A 20,945-nucleotide genomic window follows, 5' to 3' on the forward strand; every position below is an offset into this window, starting at 1 on the left:
GCATTCTAGGATGCGAGTTAACAGGGGGGAATAACAGGAAAGGACTGGGATGTTGGGTTGATTGTGTGTCTGTTGAGGGGAACAGAGGCAGACAGAGGCCATGGCCACATGTTTCCACTGGAAGGCCTGTAACGATCGCCAGAGGAAGCATTTCCTTTCGGTGCTTGCCAGGGCAGAGTAGCAGGCTGAAAACAAACACACATAACAAGGAAGACAGCAGCCACACCACAATGACAGGAAGTGTCCAGCTGTCAGAAGAGGAAGGAATGTGTTAAAAGATAACTGCCCTGCTTCCTCCGAGCCTGAAGCGCCCTCATAACATCCTACGGGGTGGGGGGGGGGGGGGGTTATGCCATCCTGCCACTCAGATGGCTAATTATTCCTGTACCCCCAAAAAATATTACACAAACCTCCCCTTAACCCATCCTTCATATTACCCTAGAGTGAAGGATGCTTGCACCTTGCAGTCTTACAAACCTTCAAAGGCAGCACTATAGAAAAAAAAAATTAAGTCACTCAGAGGTCAGAGTAGGGCACCTATTGTCACTGTCTCGATGGGGCTTTCCCCACGCCATAGAGGCGGGCAAAAGCAATCTGTGCCTTTCCCATTGGATGTCGTTAGTCGAACGGTCATTAAGGTGGCCTTGTGACTTACTGTTATGGTGAAGGGGAGAGGAGCAGAGGGCGCTCTCCATCACATCCATTGGTGGGAAGGGTAAGAGACAATGACGCACAACAGCATTACTTTGGCTTCAATTAGCAGGGATAGAGGAGAAGTCATGCTATGACAGGGAGCGTTTACACCAGGGCCGGAGAGCAACAGACTAAATGCCGGTAGTGACATAATGGCCGCAATGTGATAAGTGATGATGCCTTGGGGCATGGAGCGGCAAGACAACAACTTCACATAGAATAACATGCTGCGTGCAAGGTGGTAACATCACTGTGCAGCTCTGGTTGAACCTGCCAAAACTTGTGGCTCAACAGTGGCTGTATATGAACAGGCTGTGATGATGGGGGAATGTGGGAAGGAAAACCAGTCTCAGATCTTTGCCTGGTCATCCCCTAGTAAGCATAACTACCAGTTCGTGTTGACGCTGAAACAAGGCGCTCATCAGGTTTTGGAAGGGGGGGGGGGGGGGTGCAGAAGTGGGTCAGGATATCATAGCATCAAGCAAACAATTTCCGCCCTGATCGGTCAGCAGTGAGTCAGGAAAGTCATCAGAGTCCCTGGGCATGCTTAAGGGTTTAGGCATTGATTGTTTTCAGAGTGCTGGCTGTCTGATGAGGATGGGAGGGATGAGAGCGGAGCAGGGCAGTCTGGTTAGTCTAGAGAAACCCAGAGCAGGGGAGGCTGGTTTGAAGAATGGCTGACCCAGGGCTAATGCAAATAGACAGGCCCCGTAACAGGCCTTTAATGTCAGCACTGGTCTTCAGATAAGAGGAAATGTACCCCTCAGGCAGAATTACTGCCATGCCATAGACAGGAGAAAACAGAGGGGGAGAGAGAGAGTACTAGGAGGAAATAGCAAGCAGCCATAGAATGTGCCAGACTTCGACAGAGCGGAGAAGGTAGGCTGGCAAGTTATTGTGTTACGGACTTCTCACCACACCGATGTAAAACGGCTTAGGACAGCGTCAAGGACATAGAAGTCATTCACAATTCCCATGGAAAACTAGACACGGGTCTGAGCATTCGTAAATGCTGATCACACTGCACGCGTTGTGCGCATTTATTTTGCAGCGCACACAAATGTTATCCAATCATTTCATCTAAACCTGTCGCGCACGTCAACGGGCGTATCCTTGGCCAGGCACTAACCTAAAAGTTGGTTCTATTTGACGCTCTCTGCAAGTCCCTCCTCCTCCTCATTGGTTTTTAGGAGTAGATACCCGTGTGGGTGATTGAACCGAGGTCCACACTCCAGTCCAGTTAGTGACAGTAACGCACCTTAAAGTTAGTTGCCAACCGTCATATAAAGTCCACAGAAGGCGGCTGGAGGAGAGATTACTGGAAACTAACTAGGTTTCCTTTTAAAAATCAGTGGATTAATTGTCAGTAAAGAAAATTGTGCGACTCAATTCTAGAAAGATTTAGAAATTTAAAAACGTATGCATTTCTGGTAAAATAACTTAATGTCTATATCCCAGAACAAATTATATAACAGCAAGCTAGCTAACTAAATGTCTGTGAATGTTTGTTTTGACCAGTCCCCAAATTAATAGTTGGTTCAGAGTTCATTTTGACATTTCAACCTGCGTGTCATTATCACATCTGGTGTGGATGGACAAAAAACAACATGCACATGGCCAGTGTAGTCAGCATGTTAGTGTATGATACATTCATGTTATGCTTCTTGTGAGAAAAAAAGTGCATAATTTACCAAATCACAAAACGATGCAATACTCATTCTAGCAGAGGCATGTGGTGAGGAGGAGGAAAAAAGAACCAGAGCCTCTCATCGAGTGTGTCAGATGGTCAATACAAATTTAAGGAAAAGGGTTGAGGAAATGCTCACGCCACCGACAGTTTGAGCCAGTGTCAAGCGCAATCCGTGAACTTCCGAGAGGAGAAAATTAAGGTGGAAGGGGAAAAAAATAACATTAAAAAAAAAGTCTACCAGGCGAGCTAGGGAAACGGGGAGCAGTCCATCGCTGCAGATTAGGGCCCCGAGACGATACCTCACCTGAATGTGACAGACCAGCCAGTGCCTCGATTCAGGAGCCCAGAGGATACGGACTCTGGCCTGCTGCACACAGCAAGAGCATCGTATACAGATATCCCATTATAGTAATCTTATCCAACACATTTTCTCCCCTCCTCCCTCGTAATCTTTATGAAGGGCCACTGCTTTTATCGGCCCCTACTTAGAGTGGACAACGGTTGTAGTGGGTACTAGCACGGTAGTACCATTGGTGACAGTGGGTTGTTGGCCCTACAACACAAGGGATCATTGTGTCGAACTGAGGGGGGAGGGAGGGCAACTGACCTTCCCCTCAGCCTGGGAGAAGACCTCATTCAGAAGCACATATGCATTCTCTTTATCGCCCACACCCTCTCGGCCTTGCTCCCCTTTCCATTCAGTGCACACAATCAATCAATTCTCTGTGCCTAGAAAACACACTAACCCTTTCATTAGGGCCACAATGATTTCCCATTATTTTCCCCCTGGGAATGTTGTTTATGCTTTCATTTTGTGTAATGGTGTTAAATAAGCTTTTGTTTCCCCAATTAAAACCAAAAAAAAAAAAAAGCACAGAAACAGCCATTGTGTTTGCTTCTAATCTAGTCAAATCTCAAACTGATAAATCAGGCTAATCCTTTAGCAAAACAAACTAGCAGCAAAATATCAGAACAAATACTTCTAGAAAAAGAGCCATCATTCAACCTGCCCATATGCAATTCTATAATTTCATACAGGCGCTCACGGCCCTACTGTAGTTGTCAGTCGGCAACATTGAGAGCAGAGGAAGGCAAACTTGCAGAACACTGCTACCGTCAACCTCCTGGTGCTCTGCCGGTATCACCGGATGCTGTGATGCAACCACTGGTTTGGGGGGGGGGGTAACCCAAGTTCAGGGAAGGAGACGGGACAAGGAGATGCACTGACTTGAGCAACTGCAGTGTGGAATTCAGCAAATATCACCACAAATTGCTTCAAGGTACCCTGACCGTTTGCATTTACCCTCAACCGCAAGTCTCGATTTACACAAACCTGTTCTTCGGGATAATTTTTTTAAAAAAAACACCTTTGTCAGCTGAGCAGTCTACACTCACTGCCAGGGTGAAACTAGGCTAAGGCTTACAGATTGAGAGGACTAAGCCACATTCGTACTCAACCACCAAGGTAAAGTCAGTCTTTACAAGACAGGCACACCCTTCCACAGACAATAGAAAGGAGAATGTTAACAGGTTGCTGTATGGCGAGAGAAACAGATGAAGGAGCATTCTTTGCAGGGGGAAAACAGGCAGAGCCTTGGGATCTGAATGGCACTACCCTCTACATATTTGATGGTGTAGTGCTAATGATGGTCTCATATGCCCAGAGGGGAGGGTAATGCTCAGCTACAGAAGCGTTAGAGAAACAACAAGTTTGAGACAAGTAAATGATTCATTGTTGATTTAAAAAAATTTGCGGCTTGTGCCTTGCAAGGAGAAGTCGAAGGTTGCAAACTGCCTGAAAAATGGATCTGTTGTAGCATTTATGGAGGATATGAGCGGGAGCTAGAAAGCTTTCAGGGCTTTATTCCAGGACTAAATGTTCCAAAAATAAGTCCTGCATGATATGCACAAGGCAGATCAAAGGTCGTCTACAGTTAATGTACTGTAGATCAAATGGAGTTAAAATTCACTAACAGTAGGCATTTGGAAAAACTGAGTGATATCGGTTAAGCGCACTTCAAGCTACCCTAAATTCCTCAGCTAGCCGCTAATGCTTGCCATTCCTCTCAGAAGAGAGGGAAAGAATGCCAGCAGAGAGAACGAGAATCAGCTAATTTCTCCACCTACCTGCTCTGTGTGTCAAAAAACTAAAAGATGAAGGGGGGGGAAACGCTGACAAATAACACAGCAACTCCCATGGAGCCGAATTGTTAGGCCCCATCTGCAGCAACAGCCAGCCCCGAGACTCAATTGACTCAGACTAGAGCAAAAACAAATGAGACAAAGAGAGAGTGTTGGAAGGAGTGGAATGGGAGCTATTCGAAGGAGTCGTGTGGACGAGGGAGGAGTGAATTGGAGATTTTTTTATTTTTATTTTTTAAAGCAGTCGCAGGTGGACTCTTACAACTCACAGAAAACGGGAGACAGAAGCACCTTGAGAAACAATACTGAACAAAAACGCAACATGTAAAGTGTTGGTTCCAAGTTCCATCAGTTGAAAAAGATATGCACAAAAAGCTTGTGAAATTTTGTCACATGCCAATTAGTGAGCATTTCTCCTTTGCCAAGATAATCCATCCACCTGACAGGTTTGGCATATTGAGAAGCTGATTAAGGGTTAATCTACAATTTCCACAACCCCCCCGGATATCTAATTAACATAACTAGAGTTTTGCATGGGCTGCGTCTCAATCCACCGCATCTGCAGATGTCAACCCCCCGCATCTGCAGTGAAAGGTGGCAGAGCTAGAGCCGTATTTGTCAGACCATGAGACATCCCTAGAAAGATAAAGGCATTCACAAAAATGTCTAGTGTCTCAACGGTTTGGCCTACAAAGTATTGACCAGTCTACTGAAAGATGACTCATGAACAATGCCGTTCTCGATTCTGCTCTAGGGTTCTTCTGAAGGTTCCCAGTAACAATTTATTTCTATGAAAGTATGGAGATGCGTCCCTTTTAGACACTGAACTAGGCAAAAAAACACTGTTTACTGATCTCTCTTATATCTCTCAGATATAGGACACACACTAGAACAGATTTTGTTTTTGCCAGCTGGTTGTTCCACGTAGTGAATCTGTTATTCAATGCATCCATTGGTTAATAGCAGAAATGCCTCTATATTTTGATGCCTTCGGGGGTCTTGAAATTCAAAATAGCTAACTGATTCTTGGTCATACCATCTTAAAACAATTCCATGTCTTAGCTTAGAACCCCCCCTCCCTGGCTCTAGAGGGTTAAACAGCATGATCATAAAAGGTACACCTTGTGCTAGGGACAAAAGGCCACTAAAATGTGTTGTCAAAACACAATGCCTCAGATGTCTCAAGTTGAGGGAGCGTGCAATTGGCAGAGCTGTTACTATAAGTTGCCTCCGTCGTTTTAGATAATTTGGCAGTTGCGTCCAACGGGCCTCAACCTCAGACCACAAGTGGCCTATGCCCTCCTATTGCTGCTCCCCTAACCAGTCCCCTAACCAGTCATGTGAAACCCATTACACAGGAAAAGGGACATAAAGGAGTAGGGCTTTGCCTTCAGCCATTTTATGAAGCGTCGAAACAGGCTGGTCGTCTTTCCCAGAGACTAAACCAAACTTAGGCGACCCCTTCTGCCTGAAATGGGTGTTAGTTCCTTTAGCTAGGCATGTTTCTCACATGCACAAACTGGGCAGAGGAAGGGATAGGGCAAAGTCTAGGGAGGATGAGTTTAAGCTAAAACATTCCAAAAATAAACAAAAGAACCAAGACAGCTGTTGTGGCACGGATGGACCCAATCAAATCAGATTGAGCAAAAAAAATGAATTAATTACTCTACTTGTCAGTGTTCCAAACAGGACAGTATGTCTTTACCTAAACATGCACACGCCATCTGATTGAATTCATAGCTAGCAGTGCACTGGGTTAGTCAGTTGATGAAATAACAGAACAGGGTAACTGGAAAGACATTGACACTCACCTTACGGGTGGCCAAAAATATACTAAAACGACACACCCCCAGTGCACTGCCTGCTATGAATTCTGATGGTGCATTAGGGTCCTATCAAATCAGTTTGATTTATTTTGCCCGATTCAGTTCTGTAACATTTTATCAGGTGTCCGTCCGTTCCAAAAAAATTCCAGGTTCTCACACTAAACTTTTAAAAAAAAATTATAAACTCTATACAAAGTGAAGACCAGACATACGCGCACACAGAGGCATTCCTGTTCCGTTTCAGGAAAGATGAATAAACATCACCGATGCATTTTGTTAATGTCTTATGATTATGTTTGGCAAATTAAGTTCAAAACACTTAGTGGTTATCCAACTAAATTAAATGTAAAAATAGTTGCATTCTGCTTTACATGTCTGGAATCCGCCTGCACTTTCCACAACAGGGATTTTATTAGGTCCCTAGTGTATGCACGCCTTTGGAACAGTAAACTCGGCGCTATTCTGATCATTTGAAATATAGTTTCTTAAGACCATAGCCATGAATTTACATTCTAAAGAAAACATATGGTCCTCAAAAATCAAGTTAATGGGTTGAGTACGATCAAGTAGCGCAGTGCAATAGTAAAGTAGCCTATGCATTTAATGATAATTCAATGATTTGAGTGGTCCAATTTCCGCACACACAACGAACTTGGCTACGTTACAGATTAAAACGTCTCTAAACTGTCATGTCCTGTTCACGCCATGCATAATTTGTTATCCAGTGTTCCAAATGCTGTGCCATTTCCCTTCTGACAGGAAGCACCGTGACCTTGCTTGTGGAACTTGGAGTTGCTCAAGTTCAGAGAACAGCTAAACTGAACTCAATTTTAAATTAGAAAGGGAAAATAAAATGTAAGATCCCATAAATGGCTGCTTGTAAGCAGCCAAAACGCAGAGTGGCTTGGGTGACAGAAAAAGCCAGACAACTGGGGCAGAGGCGGTTGTGATAAGACCGCCCCAGCACTCACGGGATTGTGGCCCGAGATAACAGGGCAGGCAGGGCCTGTTGGAGGATGACTTCATCAGCTGAAGCAGGGCTGGCCTGCACAGGGCCGTGAGCCAGGCTGAGCTCACAGACAACAGCATGCGGGCATCAGATAGTCCCGGGGGGGGGGGGGGGGGGGGGGGGGGGGTGAGACACTATGGATCCTGGGACAGCCTTGCACTCACCCTGTCAGCCTCCTCTGGCTGCCCATTTTATTACCCACGGAGAGCACAAGGGAGCAATTGAGAAAATCAGGCCTGCAACTCAGCTTTACAACTGGTCGCTCAGTGAATGGTCTTGTTAATTAAATTCTATCTTATAAGTGGTGCCTTGGGAGGGAATCAGAGGCAGGGGTGTGGAGGGGAGGGTGACAGAGACCCATAAAAGGTTTCAGCCTACACAACAACCATGCCCCGATCCCCCTCCCCAGTTGAGAGCTTTTGTCTCTGAAAGCCCCAGGCACCGTCTTACTTTGCGAGTGGCACTCAATCTTGTTTGGTGGCAAATTGATTGCGTGTCAAAGGTTAGTGCGGATCTAGCCCTGCCCCGTGCTTGCAAAGGGTCACCCTACGGCAGGAAATGAAGTGCCTCGGCAACGGGCAGGGACTGGGTATAGACCGACAGAACCGCATACTCTTCTGTAATCTTTATTAAGGGCCAACTCTAAACCCCAACTGTCCCAGGGGACTTCCAGTGCCTAAACAGATTCACTCCTCTAAAAAAAACATGACAAATCACAAGGAAGCATCTGATTAAACACCAGCACCAAACCGTAAACACAAAACTCTATCCATTGTGCTTCGGTTAGCGGGGAATCAGTCTGCTCGAACGGCGTGACTTGAGCAACAAGGGTTAGATGGAGATTGTAGAGAGACGGCCTTTGAACATAACAGATTCGGTTTGAGTAAAAAGTCATCGGGTTTGGCATCCAAAGAGATGACTAAACAGTCTATACTGATTTAGTGCTTACCCTTACCCGCTCTAAACCAATTGCCTGTACGTCAGCTGCCTTGGAAAATGTTATAGGATCTCCACGCAAACAGAAAACACTGCAATTTGTTTAAACAAGTTTGCTTGTTGGGGTGATGACAATAATGTAAAAATGATAATAAAAAAGACAAAAACATGGCAGGTGTCACCACAGAAAGATGACCTGCTTTCAAAAACGCCTGTCAAGTCAAGTGACCTTGACTGGCTCAATACACACCAGCAATATAAAGGACCTAGGCAACACACGCATCTTGCAGCCGAGCTAAACCAGGGAACCGGGAGTAGTTGTTACACAAGGGGGTCACAGGGGCTAATGCTCATGATGTTGGCTTTCCCTCACCATGGAAACAGCTGCGCACACACACCAAGTTGAAGGCACCGGAATGTGTGTTGTATACGAGTGTGTCCGCAGCTGTCAGCAGAGCTCTGAAGGAGAGAACCTTAACTTCCTTCCCCTTCCAGTTGACTTTGCTTCAGCTGTTCAATTTAGACAGAGGGCATCTTGTCATGTGGTCACGGTGCATTTGTATGTGAGATGAGGCAGTGTTGAGTAGCGCCAGCACACCAGAATGACTTCAATACCAGGTTTCGTATCATGGTAAAACAAAGCATATTAGCAAGTCACAATGGCACTTAATACAGACAAACTCAGCTACTGTGCTATTCAATCATCAGACATATTTTAAGTTTAACATCACTACGTTCAAAAACTTACATCCATTATGCTGAGTCGAATTGATTCATGCATACATTGCTTTTACCAATCTAAAGCTACATTTATTAAATTCTATTGATAGACTGGGTAAATCAAGATGTAGCCGAGGCCCATTGCATTGTAATGTTCTAGCCCATTCTTCCTCAGCTCCCTTCTCATGTTTCACAAAAGTTAACATGCAGCCTAGACTCCCAGCGCAGGTTAATTGGAGCAGACATGGTGCACTTGCGCTATAAAGAGTACATCGGCTGCTCTAATACAGACTTGATCAGTGAGACAAATTTGACAAAAGTACCAAAATTCTACAACAGAACCATTTGACATGTTCTTGCATTCAAAAAGTACAGATGTTTGAGCATACCATGCAACACTACCTGTGAGTAAATTATTATTCTCAATATGAGAACTTTCCAGTGTACTTCTCCATAATAAGTCTTGACAAAGACAATGCTGCTGAAACATTAAAAAAATGTAACGTTTGTTCTTCAAGGGTATTTCCTTCAGCCAACTCCCGTTGTCATTCAGTCACTCATCAGCAGGTACCAGGGTCACCTTGACTAAATGAACTAGACAGGTGTGATTCCTATAGTGCCACTTCCTATGCAACCTAAATAGCATCCCAGGCTGTAAACTACTTCCTGGAAAAATCTGCTGACACCTCATTGGATTCAAATTATTCACACAATAACCCAAGGTTAAATAAACAAAATCACTGCAGTCTGCAAGCTGTCCTCTCAGACAGAAATCATAATGAACTGCAACGTTTATCCTCACCACCTACTGAAACCGTGGTCTGCATTTGCATAACCTGAATGGCACGCAAATGTACCCCACACGACTAGCTTCCTACTGTGATTAATAGCAGCAGTCTACTTTATAAACATGCTATGGCATGGTAATGCTTTTCCCTACACTCAGGTGACGTTTGTACTCAATATTACAGCAGTGCACTATAAATGGGGATGGGCTCACGCCAGAAAGTGCAAGTCCAAAGAGTGAGCAAAGAGGGCTGCTCCTAGACAGCCTCCTGCTCTGGGGTGATTTTCCTCACACACACACTCAACATTTGACAGAGGGGTAAAGTTTGGGTGGCTGCTGTGGTAAGCCCAGTAAACTGTAGAGCTGGAAAGAGACGAAGGCAGGCAACATGCAAATTGTGAAACCTCATGTGCAGCCAGGGAAGGGGGGGGCTCAGCCCCAGTCTCTTAAACCTCCCCCAATGCTTTTGAGTAACAAGCCCAGGGTGGTGCAGCCACATTGGGCTGCTAGGTAAGCGTTCACTGCGGCCAGGCTTCCAGAGCTGGTTGGGTAAACCAATTCAGCAAGAGAGAAACCCTAGTGCCTGGTCCCTTTTCCTCTTATCTGGAGGAGTTTGGGTACAATATAGTGGGGGTAGGGAGGCAGGATGAAATTCAGGAGGAAAAAAAAAAAGGCCCCACAGTTTCCTGTCTCCCTTGAAAAAACAGCAGGGAGGGAAGGAAAGGGTTGAGTGAGCAGGGGTTAAAGCAACAACAAAAATCCCACATATATACATATACATAATTTTGTTGTTGGTAGAACAGACAGCCTAATACATGCAAACATGTCTCATCTCCAACCACTCCCCCTGTGATTTTTTTCCCTCCAAAACAACCGCTCCAGAATTCAGTTTAGCAATGCTTAGTGGAAGATGTGAGTTTATCTAAACTGGCTTTATGGTAGACTGGAGAGGTAGAAGCCGGCTGGGGAGGTATTTCAGATGTCACATTGCAAACAACCTGTTTTACAGGTGACAACACTCCTTTGATTGAACTGGTTGGTAAAAATGTGCACCATGAGATAAACATGACACATTTTGGTTCTATATTTGGAATAAAACTCAAGTCTTCACAAAAAATAACTCTACCAGACTAGATTCAACTGAATACTTTTCGCATTACCAACGCACTATAGCGACACTAATCTTTATTTTCATTAAAGTGACTAGACGTCAGCTGTCCATATCAGATAGATAAGGGCAGGACAGTGAGGGGGAAGTGGCGCTCTCTAGCGTCGCCTACTCAATTACATTAAATACACACGACTCCCGTTATGAATAGTACATTGGAGGGTTTCCCAAACTCGGTCTTGCACGTTTTTTTTTTGCTACACAGCCGATTCAAATGAGATGGTTATTTGAGTCAGCAAGTAGTTAGGGCAAAACTGCATGATTGGATATAACAGAAATAGGCCGCAATAGCAGCAGATAGTTATGTAAACTATGGATCTGAAGTGGCAGACTAGAAAACATCATGCGACAACGTGGCTGAGACGATGGCACTGACAAAGGCATGTAACAAAACACGACCATAGAATGAACAAACGACACAATTCCTACCTAGGCAGTCGATATTTTTTCGCGGTTAATAAAAACATTTTTTTTTTAGCGTAAAGACCACAATTAGCTGCAAATCTAAAGAACCTAGAAATATTTTCACGGGAAAACAACCACTGCCGAGCCATTGTTTCGAAATCCGAACCGCAACACTGGATGAACATTCCGATGTGGCGCAATTCCATCAGGCAGCTGATTAACAAGTAGCGTATGCGTATTTATCCCAACAAAAACTAGCTGTTATGGAGCGAATACAGGCAGATGCATTGTGTTTGATAGGCAACTTTTATCGTAAGGTTGTCCACGAAGGCTGGCACGTTTTATCCTGACTTTTTTTTTTTACCAATCCATTTCACACGAGTTCGATGAGACGTGGAGACTGGCTCTCTAAAAACAAACTCTTATTCACCCGCAAATCAAACTTGACAGGATAGGCTACAATATAATAGAATATACACTGGTAAGAAAATGTCGAGCTAGTTGTGTCGGTCCTGGCTAGCTAGTTAGCGGGCTAAAAACTTTTACTTCGTCGTCACATGTATAGCCAAACGACATGTTTAGCTACAAATAAATTGAGGTTTGGTTGGAGAGAAAAACCCCGGTTGAATGGTGCACGAAACTAGTTTCACTTCCTCGAAGTTATCAATTTGTAAAGTTAAAAGAAGAAGTTGTGTGGCGCTCTGCGATACTGGAACTCGCTAGCCTGCCATGTTAGCCGGGCTATGTAGCTAGCGACCATGCCTGCGCTCTTTGTAGCAATGCCCACCGAGCTCGAGAAATACGCTTTCCCTCCCAACCTCCATTTCTCAAAGCGGCATTTACCTTCATCGAGAAGCCTCTCAAGGTGTGTAAAGATGCCGCACAGATTTGGCAAGCTGGTCATCAACTTCTTTTCGTTCAACAATTGCATCAAATAGTCGGGACTCGGCCTCGGCCTCTCCTTCACTTCGATCTCCCCGACCATCATATTTGCGTCGAGAGTGCGAGCGAGCCTCCAACAGAATCCTTTCTTATGAAAATAATGTTTAAAAAATAAAAAAAAGGCTCAAGAAAAAAAAAACTTGCAGATCAAATCCTTTGGTCCCCCCCCAAGCTTCGATCGCTGTAGTTTAACGACCCTGTGTGCAATATCTGAATGAAGTTGTTGTTGTTCGAGGGGGGAAAAAATAATCACTATCTCCTCCCAAAGAGTTCGTTCGCGGTGTACTCTCCTCTACTCTGTGCGCCCAGGGACGTACCAATTTAACCACTGTCAGTGCGAGCGAGTATTAACCGAAAGCGTTCGTCCTCCTCTTCACCTATTGGCCAGAATCGCTTTCAAGGGACTGATGATATAACCAATAATGACAAGGTACTGCACCATGAAGGCGGTGACGTGCCAATAGGTATCACGAGCTACACAGAGATTAGAACCAATACAGTGCATGCAATACAGTGGACGTTTATTTACAGATTTCATACACAGGTTGTACCTTGTCGTTTCTCTCTAACGTTTCTCTGTAACTACCGATATGTGCTATTCAGATCCCTAAATAGGATATTTCGGTAGTTTACAGCTAAATCAAAAGCATAGTAATGCTTTTATTTTATTTTATATATTGCAAATTAAGCATTGTTACATCTCAACACTTAGATAATGATTAATGTTTTAATTTGATGGAGATAATTATATTCAATATTATGGTACACCCCCCTTGCATCTTCAACTGTGATATGATATAAATATAATAATTAATATTGGACATACAACCAACAGTTGTATTATTAGTTGTGTGACCAAAATAGACACGGGTCATAACATTTAAAATCGAAAACAGCTCCCTAAAATACCTCTCAAGGTCCGCTTTGGATGAATTAATCAATGTGACAATAATCAGTATATGCCTAGGCTATTATAACAGGCCTGCCCCTTCCTTGGACAGACCTTTCCATATCCATTGAAGCTGAACTCAATGCAGATGATCAATAGCCCACACAATGGAGCCACCTGGGTCGTTCCCTAATTGTCTATTTCAAAGAAACCCTGTCATGTTCTAATTTTGGCAGCTGTCGACTGAGCGGGGCCCACCTAAATCTGCGAATTTGACCTGGGCCCCTATTCAATTGGTTCACTGTAGTCTATCGGCCTTTGTGGAAGTAGTCCCTCTGCTTTGGCATATGAATAGTAACCAGCTGCACTGTGACCTGCTTTAGCCATCGTGTCAGCCCTCAGTGATACACTTCCTTCCAGGGCCACGTTCAGTTGTTAAACGTTGTCCAACGTTGCAGATAGAAATGCAGTGAATAGCACCGACATAATTCCTTGTTCTACATGTTGGAGAGCATTGTTTGTTCTACATTACATATTTCTATATGAATGTTCCAAAACGTGTCCTGTAATTCTAAAACATTGTGTTGTTGTTATATCTGTCCCTCACACTAAGCTGCTACAATTAGCCATCTCAAGCTGTGGTACATCGAAGAAGACAACCAAGTAGAAATATCATTAACACTGACATACCAGATCTTAAGACATTTATCCACATGATTGTGTTGCCATCCGTCAGAGGGGAAAAAAAGCCTCCACCATGCAATTTACGCCTGGGGTAAGATATGTGTGCCCCCTCTCTTCCAATTACCAAAGAACTGCTGTGAATGTACGCAATACCGGTGGTGAAAACACATCACAAATATCTGGATTTTTATTTTTAAAGGATAGATAACTGGATCAGGTCCCTTTTACTTAAAGGAGAGATAACACACTGAGCAATACAGGGGGAAAAACTAGGAAGATAGAAAAAGAAACCCTTATTTTCTGTGACTCAGAGATAGCTAAATTGTTCATGGTGTTTGCTTTATGTTTCCCTTTTTCACCCCCTCCCCTATTTGAACATAAGTGATCGAGAAAAGTCACAGATTTCGGGAATCAAAAAGATCTGGCATTTATTTCAAGCTTTGAAAATGTGTTTATTTTTTTATCTCCACTGGCGCACATGGTAATTTGTACCTTGCGCCTGGCTTTGTTTCTAAGTTGGGTCACATGCTCGTGGTGTGTGTGTGTGTGTGTGTGTGTGTATGAGAGAGATTGACTGTCTTGGCAGCGAGCTAGTGTAGAGCTGAGATACAGTGTTAATCACCCCCATTGCACCCCCAACCCCTGTGTTTTTGTATTTTATTTAATAACACAGGCTCCCTTTAACAATTAATCCAATTATTGAGGCTCCGGATTATTTTGTGAACATGCGTTCGTTTAGCTCCTTTTGAAGAGGGTGTTAAAGGGCCAATGAGGGGCCACAGTTCCTGGCATCAGAGGCCACTGCCACAAGCAAGTCAAGGAAATTATTCCAGCTAGGTTGAGATAACACTGTGATAAAGCTGTTGTAACATTCTCTATCACAGCAGTAGTGATGCTGAGGCCCAAAGGCCCTGTTAACAAACATACACACAGCACAAAATGTGCGTAACAAAACCCATTTTCTTTCCCATTTGTGTTCTTGTGTTCTATAGCCTACTACTGGATACCTACAGGCAAATATGCTGCCTGAATCTGGGTCAATTACAGACAAATCCATGGGAGAAAGAGAGAGAGGGTGAAATAGAAAAAAAGAAGTGAGCACATTGTTTGAGAGGCTGGCGGTGGTTTAAACAAGGCATACTGTACATAACACACACACACAAATGAACCCCAGAAGACCTCTGAGTACCTGAGATGATTATAAGTGTGTGCCTGTGTGGTTGTATGTCTGGTGGGGAGGGGGTTAGATGTAGTGTGTGTGTGTGTTAGTGCATGGGGGGTCAATAGTATTCCTCCATTCTCCACAGGTGGGGGGGGGGGGGGGGGGGGGGTCAGAGGAGGCTCAAAGTGGAGCGGCTCCTTTCCTTTCTTTTTTACCCTCTCGTTTTTTACCCATCCTCAGCAATCAGCAGCTCCGTCAGCCTGGGTGGTGGTGGATTAGGGCTCTAATCCAGTCAGCAGCGTGGCGACAGATATCACATGATGGATGTGGCTACCCCGGCACCAATGCAGCGCTCTAATCAAGCCCCCGGGCAGGCGCTGTCTGTCCGTAAATGCCACAGGCCACAGGTCACAGGCACAGCTGGTCGCTGAGAGTGGAGGGGTAAAGCCAAGGACTGTTTATTTTGTTTTTTAAAGCAAGATTTGCCATAACCTCCTTGGCACCTTCTCAATTATATATTTGAGTCTTTTCACCTTTTCACCCTAAAGCAGGGCTGATCCCGACATGGCATTGGATGAATGGATGGATTTGGTGAAGAGATGGCAAGCTTGGTTTGCAAGTGTAACAAGTGTTATTGTTCCAAAGTCCTCAGATGTTACATGGAATAGCGCTTCTGTTGAAGGTCACCTTGGCGCAGTGCCTTTTTCTATTAGTGGTTCGTCCACTCGGTGGAATGGCATGCGTGGCTGTTGTCACAGGGGGAGGAGGGAGGGAGGTTGATAGAACTAGAACAGCTGCAGCCACCTCTGAGGGACAGCATTGATAGGACAAATTTCCCCTCAACCTGCCTGCCATTCATCAGTCAGCGGGACAAAAGTCAGCCCAATGCCACTCTAATGACCTACAGCGTCCTAAACCATGGGTCACTCTGACAAACTGGGGACAAACTGTGAGAAACACGTACAACTTTTCGTTGCACATCTGAAAAGTCTACGAGTGGCTAGAGCTCAGGTGGAAATCCTACCAATGCTACAACTGTAACCATGATTGTAAACAGGGTGGGGGTACTCCTAGCCCCACAGCAGATAAGAAAGAGAGAGTGTGTGTGTGTATGTATGTTGTCCATGCATGTGCGCGTGTGTGTGTGTGTGAGTGTGCGTGCATACATGCATGTGTGTGTGTGTGTTTGTATGAGGCAGAGGAGTATGGAGAATGCTTGTAGTCATATCAAAATGTATTAGTTGCTGATGTTCTGGATGGCAGGCAGTGTGCCCCCGGTGATGCGCTATGCTGACCCCACCACCCTCTGGAGAGCCCTGTGGTTGCGGACAGAGCAATTGCCGTACCAAGCGGTGATATAGCCCGACAGGATGCTCTCAATGGTGCATCTGTAGAAGTTCATGAGAGTCTTAGGGGCCAAGGTGCCAAATTTAATAAGACCTACGGGTGAGGGAGAGGGCACCTGGAGTGAGCGCCTCCTCATTGATCACGTCCTTCCAAGGAGAAGGTTTGAACGTGTAGTAAAGTCCCCTGTGAGATTTGCATACAGACTGTTCTACACCGATAAGAAAAACACACTATATTGCTACACACGTCGGTCAAAAAATAAATAGGATGGAGAGATTGTATTGGTTATAGCGGCGTCTCTGTTTATTAATATTTAGGAGGCATTTCAGAAAGTACTAGGAGGCGAACGTAATACGAGCCTCCTTTGAAAGTGTTCCCCCTTATCCTACTCTTGAATTGAATTAAACCGCAGATCTGACACCTGGTGCATTGGCACTGGAGATAAATAAATCTCCATTGTGCCCGCGAAAAAAAACGTCCACGTGCTCAGAGGCTCTGCTTGTAGCATGTGGCCTCTGCCAGACTTACTTGAACAAGATGAATTGTTCCCAGTGGGCCGTTTATTTCAATTGCGGTGCCCTCCCCTTCCGTCATTGTTACTTCTATCTGCCTTTTGAGACCAGTTTCTAAGACACATTGCTGCACTGAACTGCATTAAGGAGGTCAGTGGGTTTTGAGTGTGCCACAACTGCCTAGGACCACCACAATACCAGCCAGTAGTCATTGTAGGTAAACCTTTGTAAGCACAACAAAACATTTTTTATTTGACTAGGCAAGTCAGTTAACAACAAATTCTTATTTACAATGACAGCCTACTAGGGAACAGTGGGTTAACTGCCTTGCTCAGGGGCAGAATAACAGATTTCTACCTTGTCAGCTCAGGGATTCAAGCCAGCAACCTTTCAGTTACTGGCCCAGCGCTCTAACCACTAGGCTACCTGTCTCCTAGCGGCATTGCAAAAAAGTTTCTATAATATGGTGTAGAACAAACAATGAGATGAATAGAGAGAGGGAGAAAGATACAGACAGAAACAGGTTCAATCACACACCGTTTCTTTGTACAGAGAAGTGAGCCACAGTTCGTGTCGTAAAGGTCCAGTTGTCAGCGTTCCTCTACCTCTGTTCTTTTTTCCCGTCTGGTTGAGTGTGTGAGAGGAGCTGGCCGGCGCAACCTGCGGTCCTATTCTGCAGCTGACTGACTAGACAGCTCACTCCCCACCAGGTGACACAACAGACCCTGTCCCCCTCTTTCGGGATCCATTTCTCTCTTTCCAGGAGTCCTCCTCGCCACTGTCTCTATACCTCTGCCTTTACACACACACACACTCTGCCGCAATCTCTCTGTCTCTCTCGCTCTCTTTCCCTCACGCTTTCTTTGTCTCTCTATCTGTTTCTCCCCCTCTCATTCTTTCTCTCTCTTCTTTCCATATCTTGCGCTCTCTTTCCCCCCCTCTTTCTCTCTCTCAGACACTGCTATTCGTTCACAGCGCACAACTGGGCTATTTCCATCGCCTTTGTATTGCTCTGTTGACTCACCGTTACAAAAGCCTTTGTTCGCCTGCCACCGCTATGATGCGGCAAGACGGAGACACACCAAGGACACACTTGAGCTCTGTGAAAGTGACCTTCTGCAGCAGAGCGGCCAGCGAGCTAATGGAACAAGCGCTAACAGAAGGGCTAGCGTAGCATGGCATTAGCTCTAGCTGGGCCAGTTGTAGAGAGGGTTTATTGGCACTCAGTGATCTGTGGAGGCAGCTGTCGAGGGCAAAGTTGGTAGTGCTGAGTGACTGCACACACCAGGAATGCCCAGGGTCTGGGGTGACCCTCCAGTGGCTCACATTGCAGCACAGAGTAAGGATAAGGCCAGGTTGGGGATTAGGAAAAGCATTTTTTTTTTTTACTTGCTATATTGTATTTACTTCACCACCATGGCCTTTTTTTGCCTTTACCTCCCTTATCTCACCTCATTTGCTCACATTGTATATAGACTCATTTTTCTACTGTATTATTGACTGTATGTTTGTTTTACTCCATGTGTAACTCTGTGTTGTTGTACGTGTCGAACTGCTTTGCTTTATCTTGGTCAGGTCGCAATTGTAAATGAGAACTTGTTCTCAACTTTGCCTACCTGGTTAAATAAAGGTGAACTAAAAAATAAAAAAATAAATGAAAAACGTCCTCTTCCATTAACAACCCTGTCCCAAAGGTGGAAGAGGGCCAGAGAGCAGAAATGGCGGGGCACTCATTGGGAAATGGGCATGCCTATAGTGGGTTGTTGTAGGACACGAGGGACGGTTACAATAGGACCCAATGGGAAGGCTTCACTCACATTGCATAGGTGTCAGATCCTTGCTCTGAATTCTTTCCATGGTTGTGCTGAATGTTTGTACACATAAATCATAAATATTGAAGTCTGTCAAACCAGATCAGTGCTTTCTTTACAGTACTGTACTTTCTTTACAGTACTGTAGTTTCTCTCCCACATTTTTCAGTGTTTCTTTTCTTGCACACACACATACACACACACACACACACACACACACACACACACACACACACACACACACAGCTTTACAATGCTAACATTATAGGAAACCTTACACGGCACAAATACTATCAGAAACTTCATACCTTGGATTTGGGGCTTGTGCTATTTTAGCAAAGCCAGAGAATTTCCTTAATATTCTCAACACACATATAGGGTATCAGGAAAACCTGAACACCCAAATACAGAGATATTGCAAAATGTTTGAATGAAGTGTGATCAATATTAAACTCCAAAACACCCAAACAGGCCGAAATTTCACAATAGGCAGTGAGTGAATCAAACGAACCCTCTAAAATCATCTGTAATAAAAAACATTCAAATCCTTTTTTTCTATCAGTTGTAGAGGACAAAGTCTTGCAGCTTCAAATGATTTTCTCAGTTTTGGGAACAAAGCGCTTCTAGGTTTTTGGATTGGCACATAGGGTGACAAAGTGAAAAATAGCTCATTATACTTCAAGAGGGAAGTTAGACTATGATCAGCAGCAGTGGTCTCGGAAATGAATGTTGCTCTTTTAAGGTGACCCATTTCATTTCGAGAACACAAAAACAAAAATTCAACTCATTTCATTTCACGCTGGGCCTTCCACACCAGTGATCCGGTCTGAGGCAAATCAGACGCAGTCTAGTGCAAAGCTTCAGATGAGGTCAAATAATGCCTTACATGCTCTCTTTTCGTGCTCGTTTCAGTTTGCACACCCCTTGCATGAACAGCTCCTGCTCTGTTGCTTGGCTCTAACGTTGTCACGACTTCCGCCGAAGTTGGCTCCTCTCCTTGTTTGGGCGGCATTCGGTGGTCGATGTCACCGGCTTTCTAGCCATCGCCGCTCCATTTTTCTTTGATCCATTTGTTTTGTCTTGTTCCCTGCACACCTGGTTTTCATTCCCCAATCACACTGCATTTATTTATTCCTCTGTCCCCCTCATGCCTTTGTGTGAAATTGTTTGTGTTACGTGTTAATTGTTGACGTGCCAGACTGGTTTGCTTATACCGTGTTGTTCACGGAGGTGTTTATTGTTAAACAGAAGTTATTGTGACTGTTTTGCGCGTTTTGCACTTTTGCCTATGGGCTGGAGGTTTCGACGCAGTGGCGTCCGTCTGTTGGATTCTCCTGCCTAAATAAAGTGTGCGCCTGTTCACAACTCTCTGCTCTCCTGCACCTGACTCCGCTCCCAGTACGCACACACCTGACAGACGTTTGGATGTAGAAGGCCAATAGACTGCCTAGATTTGATGCTAGTAGGGTTTATGTGTGTGTTACTACTCTGATCTATTGGATGCCTGTGTGTGTGTGTGTGTGTGTGTGTGTGTGTACGTGTGTGTGTGTGTACGTGTGTGTACGTGTGTGTGTGTGTACGTGTGTGTGTGTGTATGTGTACATGCGTGTGTGTGTGTGTGTGTACGTCTGTGTGTGTGTGTGTGTGTGTGTGTCTACATTACTGATCAGCCCAGCTGGAGGCCAATGTCAATTTCCGCTTCTGCACTCTCACCTACCTAAATGAGCATTGGTCCAGAGTGATCGACACACAATACAGACTCTATTTGACACAGATTAGTTCCTTTGATGTGACCTAATCGAGCTCAAAACAGACCCTTTGTGTGGAGAACAGAAGTGGAGTCGGACTCAAATTAAGAAGTTGTAGCACTGAGCTGCAGGGTACACAGTGAATTGATCCAGTCATGGAGTAGTGGAGAAAACATACTGTTATGGGAAGGGATATATTTTTAAACCATGAATGACAGACTTACTGTATTAAGCATCAACAACATATAAACCTTTGGCAGAGACACACAAAGCACCCAAACACATGCGCAATAAGGTGTTATGAAGTTGTCTCGTGTCAAACGTATTTTCTCTGTGCAGCTGTAAAGATGCTTGGCGGTGGACGTTAGTTACAACGAGAGCTGGGGCGAGTGTCTTTGTGAGTGTCTTTCTAGGGTGAGTCGGCGTGGTGTGATGTGAGCAGCAGTCGGACTAATTCGGACATTGTTGTCAGGG

At 44.7% G+C, this 20,945-nt stretch overlaps 1 protein-coding gene across 7 annotated transcripts in view; it reads right to left on the bottom strand.

Moving 5' to 3' along the window:
* LOC110505280 (protein quaking-A) overlaps positions 1–18,133 on the bottom strand; it is a 91,188-nt gene extending 73,055 nt beyond the window's left edge. For 2 of the 7 annotated variants that reach the window (XM_090220493.1, XM_090220492.1), the window contains exon 1: positions 17,937–18,120. Coding sequence is in view for 4 of the 7 variants with exons in the window: in XM_036963037.2 (XP_036818932.1) it covers positions 12,220–12,364 (145 nt within the window). In the remaining 3 variants the exon portion in view is untranslated. Of the gene's footprint in view, positions 1–12,219; positions 12,797–17,936 lie in introns of those variants that run through there. The other 5 variants (XM_036963037.2, XM_036963035.2, XM_090220491.1 and 2 more) reach the window with 4 other exon arrangements.
* Positions 18,134–20,945: the final 2,812 nt, after the last annotated feature.

This window comes from Oncorhynchus mykiss, chromosome 25 (genome assembly GCF_057628025.1).
Source record: "Oncorhynchus mykiss isolate SJ-2025 chromosome 25, ASM5762802v1, whole genome shotgun sequence".
Classification (NCBI taxonomy): Eukaryota; Metazoa; Chordata; class Actinopteri; order Salmoniformes; family Salmonidae; genus Oncorhynchus; species Oncorhynchus mykiss.